The following is a 15,573-nucleotide window of genomic DNA, read 5'->3' on the forward strand; positions in this document are numbered from 1 at the left end:
GACCCATGCCCTGCGCCTCGTGCGGCCGCCCCGCCCCCGCCCCGCAGCCATTGGCGCGGGCCGCCACCGTCTTCTTCTCATTGGTCAGTCTGTCCACCCGCAGTGACAGCTCCACGTGCGAGAGGGACCGCCCCGGCGCGTTGATTGGGAGTCTGGACGAAAGTCACGCCCCCATCCACTTTGGAGGTTCTTATTGGCTGTGGCGCGGGCCTCCGACCTGCCCGGATCCGGGACGTAAATGCCAACCATCCCTCTAAAGTTTCTTATAGGCTGGTAGGTCTCGGAGCTGTAGAGGACACGTGCCGGCGGCCTCACGCGGCAGCTTGTTTACCTGGAAGCTGGGGATTTTCCTTGACGACACTCTTTACCAGAGACTGCGGAGTCCACGCAGGCGCAGCGAGTGTGACCCGCACGCAGGCGCAGTTGTGAGCGGCGGTGGCGTTGGTCGGGGGAGCTTTGTGCCGAGACCCGGGTGAGCTGTCCTGGGCGTGACCAGAGCGCCCCCACCCCGCCCGCGCTCAGTCTCCAGCCCTGGGTCCCTAAAGCCCCGCGAAGCTGCAAGCGGCCGGCCTAACGGTGGAGCGGTCTTCGGATTTCAGCGCCGCGCGATTATGATGGCAATGGAGATGGCGACGGCTACCTCGGGTCGTTCTCTGGACCAAGCCCCGAGGCCGTCTCACTACAGCTCCGCCTCACAGAGGACTCTGGGCTCCAGAGGTTACATAATCTGTCTGGATTAACACTCCAGTCCGTACGGAGCCAAGATTTAAACCCAGGCCCCTGACACGATAAAGGACGGGTCCGAGGACGCTCGCGAACCCTCGGTAGATGAAGGAGCCCCGCGAGCAGCGGAGTGAGCCCTCGGTAAATGCGGGCATTATTATGAGGACGGCGTGTCTAACTGCGAGAATCACCTGGGCCCCTTTTGTAGAAGCATCCCTGGCAGTTGGGAAACACCTAAGTAGGCTGCCCTCACGCCGCAGTCAGGGAAGTCGGGGTTCCAGAGCCCATCCAGCACTCCACCCGCTGCTGCAGCCCCTGGGGTCCATTTGCTAGGGGGCCACGGGAGCTCAGCAAGGGGTCTAGAGTCACCAGTCCCACAAGAGGGTGCAGGCTAGCAGGCCAGCCTACGGCCGGCTGTCCCTGAGCCCATATGCCCTATTTATTAACCCCTTCAGGATGCTGGCACTGTCAGAGGAACCTCGGGGAAAAGACGTCTCGCAGAAGTCGGCCATCTACTTCAGGCTGGGAGTAAAAGACCACGGGAGCGACTGCGGAGCATCTGGGAATTAAATCAAGCGCTGTAGAGGGATCCAACAAAGACAGGAGCTTGCCTACAGGCCCAAGCCGCAGGGTTCACCAGGCTGACACAGGAATCAAGAACGGTTCCTCGCATCAGCGCCTGGCGCCCACCCGTGGCCACTTTGGGAATCACATTTAGCTCTGCCCAAGGTCAGGCCCTCCAGCAAAGCTCTGTCAATTCCAAATTATCTTCTCAACTTTCCTGGTTCACCCTTCCCACTGGTTAAGAAAAGGTCTTAGAACACACACCAGCTGGTTACTCATTACACATTTATTGTACATTTTCACAATCTGGATGCGTCACAGAATTGGGGGCATGGGGGGAGGGAAGGGGGGGCAGGGGACACTGGGATAATATGGGGGGTCTAGAACACAGCACCCCCACCCCCAGCATCTCTCCCTACCCTTTCACACCACAGCTTAGATCTCCCTGCTCCCCCTCCACACAGAAACCTTGAGTGTGTAGGGAAGAGTGAGTTTGGGGGGGTCCCCTCCAGCAGGTTAAGGGACTGGACCCTCAGACCCCTAAAATTGTGCCATTTAAAAAGACATTAGACCCTTCCTCTATCACTTCACCTAAGGAGGAAACAACTCCTGGGGCTCAACTGCCCTGGAGAGGGGCGAGAATCCCCATCTTCCAGCAAGTCCCATACACACATTGGCAGTGACTAGTACCCCCACCCTGAATTCAGGGGGGCAGTCAGAGGAGCTGGGCAGTGATGGGAGCAACACCCCCCCCCCCCAAACTGGGGAGGGGAGTTTCGATCCAAACCCCAGCAAGGGTAGGGCCAGATTTCAGGCAGGAATTGGGGGGATTCTCTGCCCTGCCCCACTCCTCCCCGAGGCAGTGATGACCCCCACACACTGACAGCCAGCTCTCCCAAAAGAGTCAGATTGTGGCCCACCCCCAAACACTCCTGGTGGGAGGAGGAGGAGGCAGATCAGGTGGATGGGAGGGAGGGAGACCCCATGGGAATGTCGGTTGAGTGCCCCACATGAAAACTGGGGAGCAGGAATGTGGGGAGAGACTCCAAGTGGCAAACTATTGGTCCATCATGACACACTGAACTCCAAGACACTTACACACCAGCTGGGGAGAGGAGGAGGAGGGGACAAAAGGTCTGGAAAATGGGGGTAGGGAGGCAAACCAGACTAAAGGGGCTAGGAGGGGGTGATTCTGGGGGCCAGGAGAGGCTGGCTCTCCAAAATCCCAGGCTCCCACCACCTGCAAGTAATGTCATGCAAATGAAAGACTGATACAAGGACCATGGGGACTAACTCCTCAGTAAAAAAGAAGAAACATGGGTGGAAAGAATGAAGAACGATGGAACGAAAGAGAAGGAACCAAAAGGGATGTCAGTATGTAAATGAATGCTAATTAACATGCTGGAAGCTCCCAGAAGACCTTGGGATTCTTAGGACCAAGTGGGGCCAGTCTCAGGGCCTCCCAAAGACACAAAGAAGATGCACCTTGGGAGTCCTGGACAGTTGCTTTTTGTTTTTTTTTGTTGTTGTTTTTTTGTTTTGTAGGGAGTGGAGGTACAGGGAAGGCCAGGGGGAGAGGAAGGGATCAGCTAAATCCAGGGGAAGGAGGAGAGGAAGAGGAACTATTGCATAGCAGATGCAAATGAAGGGATTCAGGGCTGGTCAGGAAGAGAGGGAAGGGGAAAGAGGAAAAGAGAAGAGATGGGAACCTCAGGGAGGGGAGTTAAGGACAACCGGAAAAATCTTCTAGTAATAAAACTACAAACAGACCAAATATATATAATATTATATATGTATAAATAACAGCTGGCTATTTACAGGGGGGGGGGCACACACACGGGGACACACACACATGGATCCAGGGGAGGGGAGCTGGAAGATATGGCTGAGAGGTGAAGGAGCGGCTGGGGATGGGGGGGAGAGGTGGGGAGAGGCCCTTCTCTGGGCAGGGCAGGCTCCTCAGGGGTTTAAGAGCTGAAGTAAACTGTAGAGAGGGAAAGAGAAGGAAGAAGGGGGGGGAGGAAGAGAGAGAAAGCAGTGTGTCAGGCCTGGCCCTGCTCCCAGCCTCCCCACCCCCCAGCCCTCTCAGCCTTAGGTTCTCCATCTGGAAAGCAAGGGTCTGGACTGGTAGGTTCCAAGATCTCTACAACTCCATGGTATGGCCTTGGGGCCACAGACTCCTCATCCTCTAGGCTCTCTGGGCCCAAAAGTTCTCAAACAGTAGGGTATTTGACTTCCTAGCCATGTCTCAAGCCCCTGGCCCTTGCCTGCTCCCCCAATCCCCAATTCCAGGGTTCCCAGACTAGGTTTAGGCCCAAAAAGGATCCTCAAAGGAGCAGTAGGGATCCACCAGCTTTGCTGTTTCCAAAAACCTTAAAAGAAACTGCCTAGAACCAGGCAAAGTGCAAGCTAAACAGCAGCAAGGTTTGGGGCTCTAGATGAATCAGAGCTGCACTGGCAGCTCTATATGCTTTTTGCTGAGTAGTAAAAACTAGGTTAATGACCTTCAAAACCTAGAAGGGGAAACCTCTCCAGAGGAAGGGCCCTAGCCAGTCCTGCCCTACTCACCGATGATGATGATGAGGATGATGGCGCAAATCACTCCCAAGATGATCATCATCTGGGGGCGAGAGGGGGGAGGGGGTCAGTGACACAGACCGTGACACTCCCGGTCGCCCCTCAGTTAGTTCTTACACCAGCCCTCCTGGGTGCTCCCACCCTTACCTTGAGGTTTTTCCACCAGTATTTGCGCTTGAGCTTGGCTGCACTGGTTTCAAACTGGGAGGCCCCTGCCTGGAGTGCATCTGCACGGTCGTCCAGCTCTGACAGCTTCTGGTCCCGCTCCAGGACCTTGTCCACGTTCACCCTCATGATGTCCACCACCTGGAGGAGGGGCCCACGAGGCAGGGGGTGTGCCAAGGCCACCGCAATGAGGGCACTCCTCAACCAAGCACCCACAGAGGGAACATGCACCCCGATGCTGCCAGGCTAACATGCCAAGGACACACAGAGAACATGCCTAGCACACCTGGGGACATGCAAGGAGCACACATCAGGGGCATGCTGACAGCCAGACATCTCGGATGTCAGAGCAGCACCCTCTATGTACTGAGCCTCAAGCAACCTGTCCATCACCAGACCACACCTGCTGGGACTGAAGCGCCCCAGGCAATCAAGGCTGACGAACACCCCAGGGCCGCTCGGAATGCAAGCTTAACAGGGAAGGGGCAGGGTATGTCTTTGTCCCCAAACTCATAAACTCATCACCTCCAACCCACGGTGGGCCCCCGACCGGTTTGCCAACCCTCAGGGTCCTTCCTCCTTCCTTGGACAACCCCCGTCCCCCGCCCCGCACTCACCTCATCCACCTGGGCCTGGGTCTGCTGCAGTCTCCTGTTACTGGTGAGGTTTGGAGGGGGCGCAGGGGGGCCCCCCTCCCCAGCCGGGGCGGCAGGGGGGGCGGTGGCAGCGGTAGCCGACCTGAGGGGCAGGGACGGATTAAGACCCGAGGCCTGGAGCCACCGGCCCCGCGGCCAGGGCTCCGCCCATCCTCCTGTCCATCCATCCGTCCCTCCCTTTCTCCTTCGCCGCAGGAAGGCCACCCGATGGGAGCCCTGGACTCCGTCCGGCCCCGCCGCCGCTTAGCTGCGTGACCTTGAGTCGGGCCCCCTCCCCCCCCCGGGCCTCAGTTTCCCCGCCCGTCAAATAAGGGCGACCTCAAAGACAAGGTCTGGGGTCGACCCGAAATGACAGGCGGCGGCGGGGCCGGGACGGGCGGACGCGGGGCCCGCTCCCTCCCGCGGCCACCGCCCGCGCCGCCAGCCCGGGGACGCGGCGCTCTCCAGCTGCCCGCGCGCAGTCACGGGCGCCGGCCTGGCCTCGGGGCGCCGACCGAACCCCCGCCGCTCCCCGGACCGGCTCCAGAGGGCGGCGGCCGGGGCAGGCAGACCCGGTGCGGGTGCGGACGGCCGACTCACATGGCGGGGTCGGCGGGCGGGCGACTCGGCAGCTGCGGCGGCGGCGGCGGCGGCGGCGGCGACGGCGGCGGCTCGCGCTGGCTCCGACTGGCGCTGGCTGCCCGGGACGGGAAGATGGCGGCCGCACGTCACCCACATCCGGGCACTGCGGGCGGGGGCGGGGCGCGGCGGGCGGTGCGTCGGGAGCAGGGCGGTGGGGGCGGGGTGCGGCCGGCCGCGCGGCGGACCAGGGGCCCCAGCTCCTGCCGCAGCTGCGTGAGCCGGGAGCCCCGGCGCTGCGGCTCCCCGCACCCTCCGCCGACCTGCCCTGTCGGGCCGCAGCCTCTCAGGCGCACCTCTGCCCCCCCTGGCCCGGACGGCGCCCCAGAGGCCGAGGCCACGTCCTCCCGCACCCGCGAAACCCGTAAAACAGTCCGCACCCCACATCCTCCGCAAGGGCCCCAAGGCCGGCGACCTGCTTCTGCGTCTGCAATGGGCTGCGGGGGGGTGGAGGGGGCGTGGGAAGGGGCAAGTGCAGGTCGCCGGGGCAATGCGGGTAGCTGAGACCCTGCTTTTGAGGTGGACGGAGCGGCGGGAGCTGGTGCCCTCGGCCCGCCCCGCGGGTGCAGGGCTCAGCCGAGGCCTGGGGCACCGGGCTGCTGAGGAGCGGGGTGTGAAAGGAGAAGAGGCGGGCTCTACCCCTCCCCGCCCCCACCCCAAGCAAATCACCGCAAAGCGTGCAAGTTGCCTCTCGTCCCTCACAACTGGGGCTCAGACCGGGGTTGCTTGACTGAGATAGGGCAAGGTTAAGGCCTAGGGACGAGGACACGAGGCTGTCCCGTGGGGCTGCTTCCCATGGTGGCCACAGACCAGCCAAATCCCAGCTCTGCCCTAGAGCTGGGTCCCCTGCCGGGCAGCAGAAGGAGGGCTCTCAGCCTCTGATCCCAGGCTGCAACAATAAGGGGTTTTGGGGGTTTTCTGTTTGTTGTTTTTCTTTAGGGGGCGACGGGAGGCAAGGGCTGCCCTGCAGTACCCAGGTGCAAGGTACTACTGTACATGTGGGTTAGCCTCCTAGGTGTGACCTTGGCAAGTTCTTGTCCTATCTCTGGGACCCCACCTATGTTATATTTGTAGGTGCTACCTATATGTTAAGTGGCTTGATCTAGAACATGGTAGGAGGTGATTATACTTGTCCCCTTCATCCCCTCTGGTCTCTCTTTAGATCCTCTAAGCAGCAGCGGTACACACAGGTCCCCAGCAGGCCTGGCCCTTCAGAGAGAAGATGGGACCAGATGAGCTGCCTATCTTGTGGGGTGGAGCAGGATAAATCTCAAAAGGGAAGGAGGGCGTGTGTTAGAGGAGGCATCTTGTCCCAGCCCAGGGGTGCTCAGTGCATTCCCGGAAGGGGAGCAGAGGAAGACGGGTGGCCTTGGTGTCTGAGACAAAGAAGAGCCAGCTTCTTCCCTCCCCCACCCAGGCTTCCCAGGGCCTCTGGTGTGAGAGCCTGCCTTATGCAGCGCCCCACCTCCTCCTGGCAGAAGCATGGAGGACTGGCTCTGTCACCAGAGGTGTCATTTCCCAGCTGTCTGGGGGAGGTGAGTGAACACGGAGCTTGTGTCGGGTGTGGGGACTCAGCAGATCTAAGATAGAGTCTCAGCTCCCTCCCCCTCCAAGGAGGAGCCACTTCTGCACTGGCTCAGCCTCTGTGAAAAGGGAGAAAAGAGCGGGCTTGCCTGGGGGCCCAGATGGCACTGTAGGGTGCTAGCTTTTGTTTTTTGGCCCTGAGGCTACTCTGTTTTCTAGCCAGAGAACAAAGATGCCAAATTCCACGCTTTTAGGTTCAAAAGCTGCAGTGTCTGGGTCTATGATGGGGAAGGAGTTACAAACAGGCAGACGTCCCACCCCCACTGGCCCCTGCTACCCTCCCTGCACTAGCTGGAGAGAAGCTCGAGGAGAGCCAGCCAAGATGTTAGACCTTGTTTTCAGAGTGAGCTTCATTTCCCCCAATGGCCAAGTCCAGAGAACATGGGAGGGACAGAACCCAGAATACACCTGGGGAGTCAAGGCCATGGAGTGTGACTTGGAAAGCTGGCAAAGGGCTCTTGGGTCCTGAGGCAGCAGCAGGAGGGTAGAAATGAGGCCATGTCTGATCCATTGACATGGGGACCTGGGAGGATTTATATCAAGGGAGGACTCTCCCTGCCAACCCCCTTAAGTCACGGTGCTAAGGGACTCCTCAAATTTAGATCAATGGTGGAGTCAGGAGAAGGAGATGGCGTGGGATGACGGAGTTCACCTGGAAATGGATAAGGGAATGTTTTCTGCAAGCAGTAGAATGAAGACCCAAAATAGAAGTTGAAGTAAAGAAAAATAGAGCATTATCTTTGCAGACTGAGACAGTGGCTTCCGCATTTGCCTGCTTTGGGGTTCGGAGGCCAAATCTCTGGGTCCCACTGCCAAGGCTCATGGAAAAGATGTGGGCGGGGTCCTAGTTCATTTCCAACAAGCACCTCTGGTGACTGACAGGCGGCCAGGAGAAGAACTTTAGTGAATGTCTTCTCTCCTGTCTTCCTCTTCTAAGGACACCGGACTTAGATATTAGGATGGGACTGGGGGTGGGTCATTCCCACGCTGACTCATGAACTTGTTCCATGAGTCAAAACCTCACCACATGGTAATTAATTTCAGAAACCTTGTGTGTCCCTCAGTGCTAGTAAGGACAAGGCCTTTTAATTAGGAGTAGGAGAGTGCCCTTGGCAATGCTGCCAGGAACAGGGACCCAGGGGCTCTCCCCACCTCTGTCCCAATCAGCTATCAAGCCTGTGACCTCTGTGACCTCTCGCTGAGCACTCCCCGTCTCCCCACCAGTTCTGGAGGGCATGGGGGCTGCCTGTCCAGCCCTGGACTCCTGCAGGGAAAGGAAACTCCCAGGATCCTATCTTTTTTTTTTTTTTTTAAAGATTTTATTTATTTATTTGACAGAGAGAGAGATCACAAGTAGGCAGAGAGGCAGGCAGAGAAAGAGAGAGAGAGAGAGAGAAGCAGGCTCCCCGCTGAGCAAAGAGCCCGATGTGGGGCTCGATATGGGGCTCGATCCCAGGACACTGAGATCATGACCTAAGCCGAAGGCAGCGGCTTAATCCACTGAGCCACCCAGGCGCCCCCCCAGGAGCTTATCTTGAGCTAGGGGCTTCACATGGATTTAGATGCGTTCCATTTAATTACACACTAATGTGACTTTATTCTCCTTGCAAAATAATAAATCAGGGGCACCTGGGTGGCTCAGTGGGTTAAGCCTTTGCCTTCAGCATTGGCCTTGGGCTTTCTGCTCAGTGGAGAGCCTGCTTCCTCATCTCTCTGCCTGCCTCTCTGCCTACTTGTGATCTCTGTCAAATAAATAAAATCTTAAAAAAAAAAAAAAATAAAAACACAAACACGCACAGACTATATGCATTAAGCCCCTTCCTTTTTTTTTTTTAGCTTTCCAATTACAGGGTTTATTTTTTCTTGTGCCCTCCCCCCCAACCTGTAACTATCTCTGTATTTTCCATTTCGTTTTTATTTTTACTGTTTTTGAGACACAGAGAATATGAGCGGGCGTGGGGAGAGAGAGTCAGAATCTTAGGGAGTGGTCCCAACCCGGGGCTCAATCTCAGGACCATGAGATCATGACCTGAGCTAAAACCAAGAGTTGGATGCTTAACTGGCTGAGCACCCAGGTGACCCCCTTCCAGTTTTGGGTGGGTTTTTTTTTGGTTTGCGATGTGGGTTTTTTTGGTTGTTTGTTTTTTGCTTTTTTAACATATGGGAGGATTCTCTTTCTCATTTTGCGGGCCTCCCTCAAATGTCTGCTGGTCCTTGGCTTTAATAAGGAGCCACCAAGAGGCTGATTGGAAGGTGTGTGTGTGTGTGTGTGTGTGTGGTGGGGGAGGATTTATTGACCCTTGGCTTTCCCTGCAGGACGGTGGATGCCTTTTAACTGGGATTCGGAAATGTTGATAGGTGGCAGGCTTTCTCGGGGCTGTTCAGTTTTCTGAGAGAAGCCTATCCTGCATTCTCCCTTCCCACCCTCTCCGTGTGTGGAGGGGCGAGAAACTGGAGCCAGATGGGGGCTCCTGCTTGTAGCCTCAAGCCTCCGGTCTACTGCTCCTGCTATCCCCAAGTCCAAAGCCTCCCTGAAAATCAGGATGTGGGGGATGGTATGTGCGACCCAGAGGGGAGAAGGGAGGGAGCTCGAAAGGTTTCAACAATTTGAATCTGGGATCTCAGCCACCACTGTCCCCCCACCAAGGTTCAGCCAGGCCTTGACAGGAATCCGGTGACCTTCAGAATCTCCGGATGTCACGTCTAGACTCCCCCTGTCCTTGCTTGCCCTGCAATCTGCCTTCAGCCGCTGCTGAAATCTCCTGTCCTCTGCTATCTCTCTGGTCTCTTGGTCCTTGTCGATGTACCTATCAGTCTTTGACTCCTCTCTTGTTACTTCCGTTCTGGAAGGGAGGGAAGGCAAATGTTCGTGGATGGTCTTCCTTATTTAGCCAGAAAGCGCACCACTATTTACTGCTTCAGCACTGGCTTTTAGGTTGTTTCCAATTCTTTTGCTCTTAGGAAGCTCTTAACAGTGCTCTTAGGAAGGCTGCTGTAAATAGTCCCCAGGATCAACCAACTCAGAACAGTCCTGTGGGGGCGGTCCTGTCTTGACCTTACATTTGGGGAAACTGAGCTCAGAGAAATGCCTTGATGGAATCTTTAAGTTTCTTTCACATATAGAATACCCCTTTAAAGAGTTTTGTTTGTGTGTTTGTGTGCTGTTGTTGTTGTTTGTATAAGGGCACCTGGGTGGCTCAGTCAGTTAAGTGTGTGCCTTCAGCTAGGTGCTGATCCCAGGGTCCTGGGATCGAGTCCTGCTTCGGTATGCCTCCTCCCCCTGCTTGTGCTCTTTCTCTGACAACGAAAGAAAAGAGCCATTTGTATAAAACATATATATATACATAAGGTGGTACCTTTTTAACCCGATCTCCCTGCCCCAGTGCCAAGCACAGTGCCAGAAACAAGGTCAGTGAATGAATAATGAACGACAAGGAACTACAGTTTCAGCGCGGGGTGTTGTAAAAGCCGATCCAGCACAGCAGGCAAACGGATTGCAAATGGGTAGTGCCTAGGCACCTGTTTGGGGTGAATGGGTTCAGGCAGGGCCTATGTGCCCACGGTTCCCATGAGGACAGCCCCGTTTGGGCTGGGCAGCTCCTGTCCCAGCAGAGCCATGTGGGTTTGCATGGTGGGAAAGCCAGGTGCCAGAGCACGGTGTGGGTAAGCAGATCACAGTCTTCTGGACCTGGGACGTTTCCTGGTCCCAAATCCTGACTATGCAACCCTCTACTCATTAGAGACTCACTGGGGTTTACAGGTTCCTCCTGTGTTTGCTGGGAGGTATAGGGGGCTCCAGACTGAAGGGGCCACATGCTAATCTCCCCTCCATCTCATACACCATGTCCAGAGCCTGGCAGGTAGAAGATGCTGAATGAAGGCCTGTGGCTTTTTTTTTTTTAAGTAATTTCACACCCAACATGGGGCTCGAACTCCCATCCCCCAGATCAAGCTTTGGATGCTCTATGGACTGAGCTTGCCAGGCGCCCCTCAATGACAACTGAATGAGTCAATGGAGTTGGCCTGATGGCCAGACTTGGGTTCTGCCCCAGCTCTCCGTTTGCATCAAGTTAATGGCCTTTCTTTGGGCCTCATGTTCCTCATTGGTCAAACGAGCCCTCTTTCATTCTCCTGTGCTGACACCAGGAGCCTCAGTAATACCCAAGAAAGATCATCAAAACGCAGTGTGTTTGTCAGTTAGACCTCAGTAAAGCTGACGGGGGCGGAGGCACAACCACCCAAGACATTGCAGTCTTTCATGGAAGTTACAGTCAAGACACTTGCCAACACAGCTCAAACTGATTTCAACCAAGAAGGAGAATGTGAGGGCTCTCTCGCTGCAGGCTGACTGGAAATAGCAGGAAACAGGCATTCCCCTGATGTCATCGGAAATCTATTTCTCCTTGCTAAGCTTTGCTGGACTCTAACTTAGCTTGATTTCCAAACAGGGAACATGAGCAGCTGTAGGCTCCCATTCTTTATAAAAATGTTATAGTTTTGTCTTTTTAAATAGTGTGTGTGCCTCAAGAGTCTGCAAAGTACACAAAAGCCCCTGGAGAAAATCTCCCTCAACACCAGTCTTCCCAGTTACCTCGGGCCTCCTTCCAGACATGGGCACTGCGCATGGTTTCCTCTTTTTACACGGATGGAGGCAAACTATAGGAACCATGCCACAGGGTCTTTTTGTCACTTAACCCATGGAGATTGTTTTTTTATTTTTTTAAGTTTTTTATTTAAGTAAACTCTGCACCCCATGTGGGTCTCCAAGTCATGACCCTGAGATCGAGAGTCCCAGGATCCTCCCACTGAGCCGGGGAGGGAAAGGACCCCTCTTCGAGAGTCTTTCTTTCCTGGCCACCGAGTATTACACTGTAATATAATTTCACCAATCTCCTGGTGACAGACATAATTTGCAAACTCAAGCAAAGCTGTGAAGAATAATCATGTTCACATCACACCTACGTGCAAAAAGGCAGAGCTAGCTCCTAGTTGTGAAAGTCTTGGGTCAAGAGTGCCTGGGTAGCTCAGTGGGTAAAGCCTCTGACTTCAGCTCAGGTCATGATCCCAGGGTCCTGGGTTCAAGCCCCACGGCCCTGGGATTAGCCCACATTGGGCTCTGCTCAGTGAGGAGCCTGCTTCCCAGTTTTTGATTTTTGTGGCTATTGCCAAATTGGGCTCTGTGTGTCACCCACTTTTACTCCCACCAACAAAGAGGTGAGTCCTGTTTTCCCTAAATCCACGCCCTCTTCAACTCTTTAATGACATTATTTGGGCATTACAAGTTAAGTTAAACATGATTTGTATTTCTCCTATGGTGAATAAGCCTAGGCATCTTTTCATGTATTTGAGAGATCTTTGTATTTCCTCTCCTGTAAAAAAAGATCCATATGATTTTTCTGTCCTTTATTATTGGACTACTGGTATATTTCTTACAGATTTGTAGACTTCTGTGTTTTAGGGTTAGCCCTTTCTCTACAGTATGAATTCTATTTTCCCTAGATTGTCATTTATGTTAGCTTTCGCTTATGATTTTTTTTTTACCATGCATGCTTTTTACCTTTTTAATACATATTTAAATGCATCAGGCTTTTCTTTTCGGACTTCTGTGTTTTGTTTTCACACCCAGCAATGTCCTCTTCACTCCAAACTATTTACTGCTGTGGTCTTCTTGCCACAGATGCACACCCTCGATCTAACGATGAGAAAACACTGCACAAATTCAGATGGAAAGGGGCCCCTGGGTGGCTCAGTGGGTTGGGCCTCTACCTTCCGCTCAGGTCATGGTCTCAGGGTCCTCGGATTGAGCCCCTCATTGGGCTCTCTGCTCAGCGGGGAGCCTGCTTCCCCCTCTCCCTGCCTGCCTCTCTGCCTACTTGTGATCTCTGTCTGTCGAATAAATAAATTAAATCTTTAAAAAAAAATTCGAATGGAGAGACATTCTGCAAAACCACTCACCAGGACTCTCCAAATGCGACAAGATGGTGAAACGCAGAAAAAGGAGGAACGGAGGGACCGTCTCAGGTTGGAAAAGCCTAAGAGTGACAATTGAATGTGATGTGTAATCCTGATTTAGAGGCTGAGGCAGAAAAGAAGAATTAGGAGGAAAGCTATTCCAGTCAGAGCTGTGGATGAGTTCATAGCATGGCATGAACACTCATTTCCTGGTTTCCCTAATCATGACGTGGCCACGTGAGATGCTCATGTTTGGAGGATCTGGGTGAAGGTTATACAGGAGATTTGAACAATTTTGTGACTTTTACTGTAGGTCTGAAATTAGTAAAGATAAAAGGTTAAAAATTCCAAGTTTTCTTTCAGTTCTTTTATGCTTGTATTTTTTACACTGTCACCTTTGATCTATTGGTAATAGTGGTGTAAGGTATCAATCCTTATTTTTCCCCAGACGGCTACTCAATTTTCTAATAACCTTTATTGACTAATTCCTCTTTTCCCCACTGTTTTTTTTTTTTTTTAAAGATTTTATTTATTTATTTGACAGAGATCACAAGTAGGCAGAGAGGCAGGCAGAGAGAGGAGGAACCAGGCTCTCTGCTCTGCAGAGAGCCAGACACGGGGCTCAATCCCAGGACTCTGGGATCATGACCTGAGCCAAAGACAGAGGCTCAACCCACTGAGCCACCCAGGCACCCGGTTTTGGTTTTTTTTTAAGTCTTTTAATTTTTGTGGGTTTTTTTTTTCAAAGATTTTATTTATTTGTCAGAGAGAGAGAGAATAAGCAGGGGGAGTGGCAGAGGGAGTGGGAGAAGCAGGGCTCCCCAGGGAGCCCGACATGGGGCTGGATCCCAGTACCCCAGGATCATGACCTGAGCCAAAGCCAGATGCTTAACAGAGCTATCCAGGCGTCCCAAATCATCTATTTAATTTTTAAACTCAGCTCATAAAATTCACCATCTTTGCCATTTTTAGGTGTACAATTCAGTAGTAAGTACGTTCATGCTGTTTTACAACCAATTCCTAGAATTATTTTCATCCTGCAAAGCTAAAAGGCTTTACCCTGTCAACAACTCCTCATCCCTACCCCCTCAGCCCCTGGCAGCCACCATTTACATTCTCTAAGACTCTGCTTCCCTTTGGTACCTCATATGAATAGACTCAAGCAGAATTTGTCTTCCATATGCTGGTTGATGAGCTAACTTAACAAAAATAGTAAGTAAGGTGGTATTAAAAAAAAAAAAAATAGTAAGTAAAATCTTAAAAAACAAAACAAAACAAAAACCACTATCAGTTCTCCAAAAATAGTAAACGTTTATGTATGTACATAAGTTTATTATAAATCTTACTGATTCAAAGGATGTATAAGACAGAACTTACAAATAATAAAACATACAATTTCTTAACTGTAAATTCCACTCTTGTGTTCATGACTACGTAGACCGAGTTGTGTCCCAACTCCAAGGTATCTCCAGTATGAATGTTGATTGGTATTTTAATTCACGGTTTTGAGTAAGACGAAAATGAAACACTGGGGGTGTGTGAAGACTTCACTCGTTCCTCAATGACTTGACGAACTTCTTTGCTGAATCTGACAATAGTTTGCAACTTCTGGGGGGAATCTCATTTTGTGTGCCATTCACAATTTAACAGGCATGACATTTTTCAATTTAACCTGCATTATTAACATTTCCTCCATCACCTTCTTAAATCCAGACAACCAACTAAGCCCGATATGTAGCATTCGCCAATTTCTGGGGTGTAAATACTCCTACTGGGGCCAAATTCAAAATGTCAACTTGATGTCTCTATGAGTTGGGAAGAGAAACACAGATTACTGGCCCATCCTTATACAGCACCGCCACTATACAGACACAATACACGTAAATGAGCACCAGAGCACATGACAGTAAAACGTGGAAAATAATCAGGAACCTGAAACTAATGGAACACTGTGTGTCAACTATACTCAGTAAAAATAAATAAAATTCCTACAAACTAAAAAAAGAAACAAAAAAAAATCAGGAAGTAATGAGTTTTGCATATATTACCTCTGGGATTCTTTTTTTGTTTGTTTGTTTACACATCTGTTTTTAAATATAATTTATCTGTGGAGTTTACATGATTTCTGATAATGGCTGTGGCGCAACGAGCCCACAGTGTTTCTGAAAAACAAAAAGTCCGCTTTCAGCAATCAGCGAACCCCATCCGTGGGTGCAGGCAACAGCCAGAATGCTATGGAATGTGACCTTCCCGACTAGCCTGTAAGCACGACCCGCAATGTCCACCTTCCTTGCCTCCAGCACAGTCTACCCCCCAATTCTGCTCCAGCCACACCGCCGGACCCCAAGAGCCACAGGATCTGTGGTGGCTGAGGCTGAGCAGGGATCATGTTGAGCACGACTCCCGCAATGCCTACCACAGTGCCTACCACAGTGCCTACCACAGTGCCTTTGCATGCAGTTGGGTGCTCAGTAAGTAGCCAATAAACGCTCAAGATAAAAGGCTCCCAGAAGGGACAGGCGCGGAGGGAAAAGTTGATTCCATGTGTGTGAGGCATCACCTTGGACACCTTTGCTTATTTAGAATGGCCTGGACTCCATCATTTAGGACAGAGAAACTTTCCGCACATAACACTGACCTGCGCGAGGAAACTGGACCTCACGAACACTGGTCGTGGGACAGGACAACCCTTCACACTTTGCTAGCTGCTAGCGCTTCTGCACTAGGCCCAACT

The 15,573-nt window shown here is 52.6% G+C and overlaps 1 protein-coding gene and 1 long non-coding RNA gene across 2 annotated transcripts; one reads left to right on the forward strand and one right to left on the reverse strand.

Moving 5' to 3' along the window:
- Positions 1-62: 62 nt before the first annotated feature.
- On the forward strand, positions 63-2,756 carry LOC116577148. Its single transcript, XR_004280423.1, has 2 exons — positions 63-864; positions 1,179-2,756. It is a non-coding gene; the product is annotated as an uncharacterized LOC116577148 (long non-coding RNA).
- A 51-nt stretch (positions 2,757-2,807) lies between these two features.
- Positions 2,808-5,411, reverse strand: VAMP2 (vesicle associated membrane protein 2). The gene is made up of 5 exons (XM_032319988.1): positions 5,265-5,411; positions 4,647-4,767; positions 4,012-4,170; positions 3,856-3,907; positions 2,808-3,271 (listed from the first exon to the last, which is right to left on the reverse strand). Coding segments are annotated over exons 1-5 (351 nt in total). The 5' UTR covers positions 5,267-5,411; the 3' UTR covers positions 2,808-3,254.
- Positions 5,412-15,573: the final 10,162 nt, after the last annotated feature.

The sequence above is a fragment of the Mustela erminea genome, chromosome 18, assembly GCF_009829155.1.
Source record: "Mustela erminea isolate mMusErm1 chromosome 18, mMusErm1.Pri, whole genome shotgun sequence".
NCBI classification, from domain to species: Eukaryota; Metazoa; Chordata; class Mammalia; order Carnivora; family Mustelidae; genus Mustela; species Mustela erminea.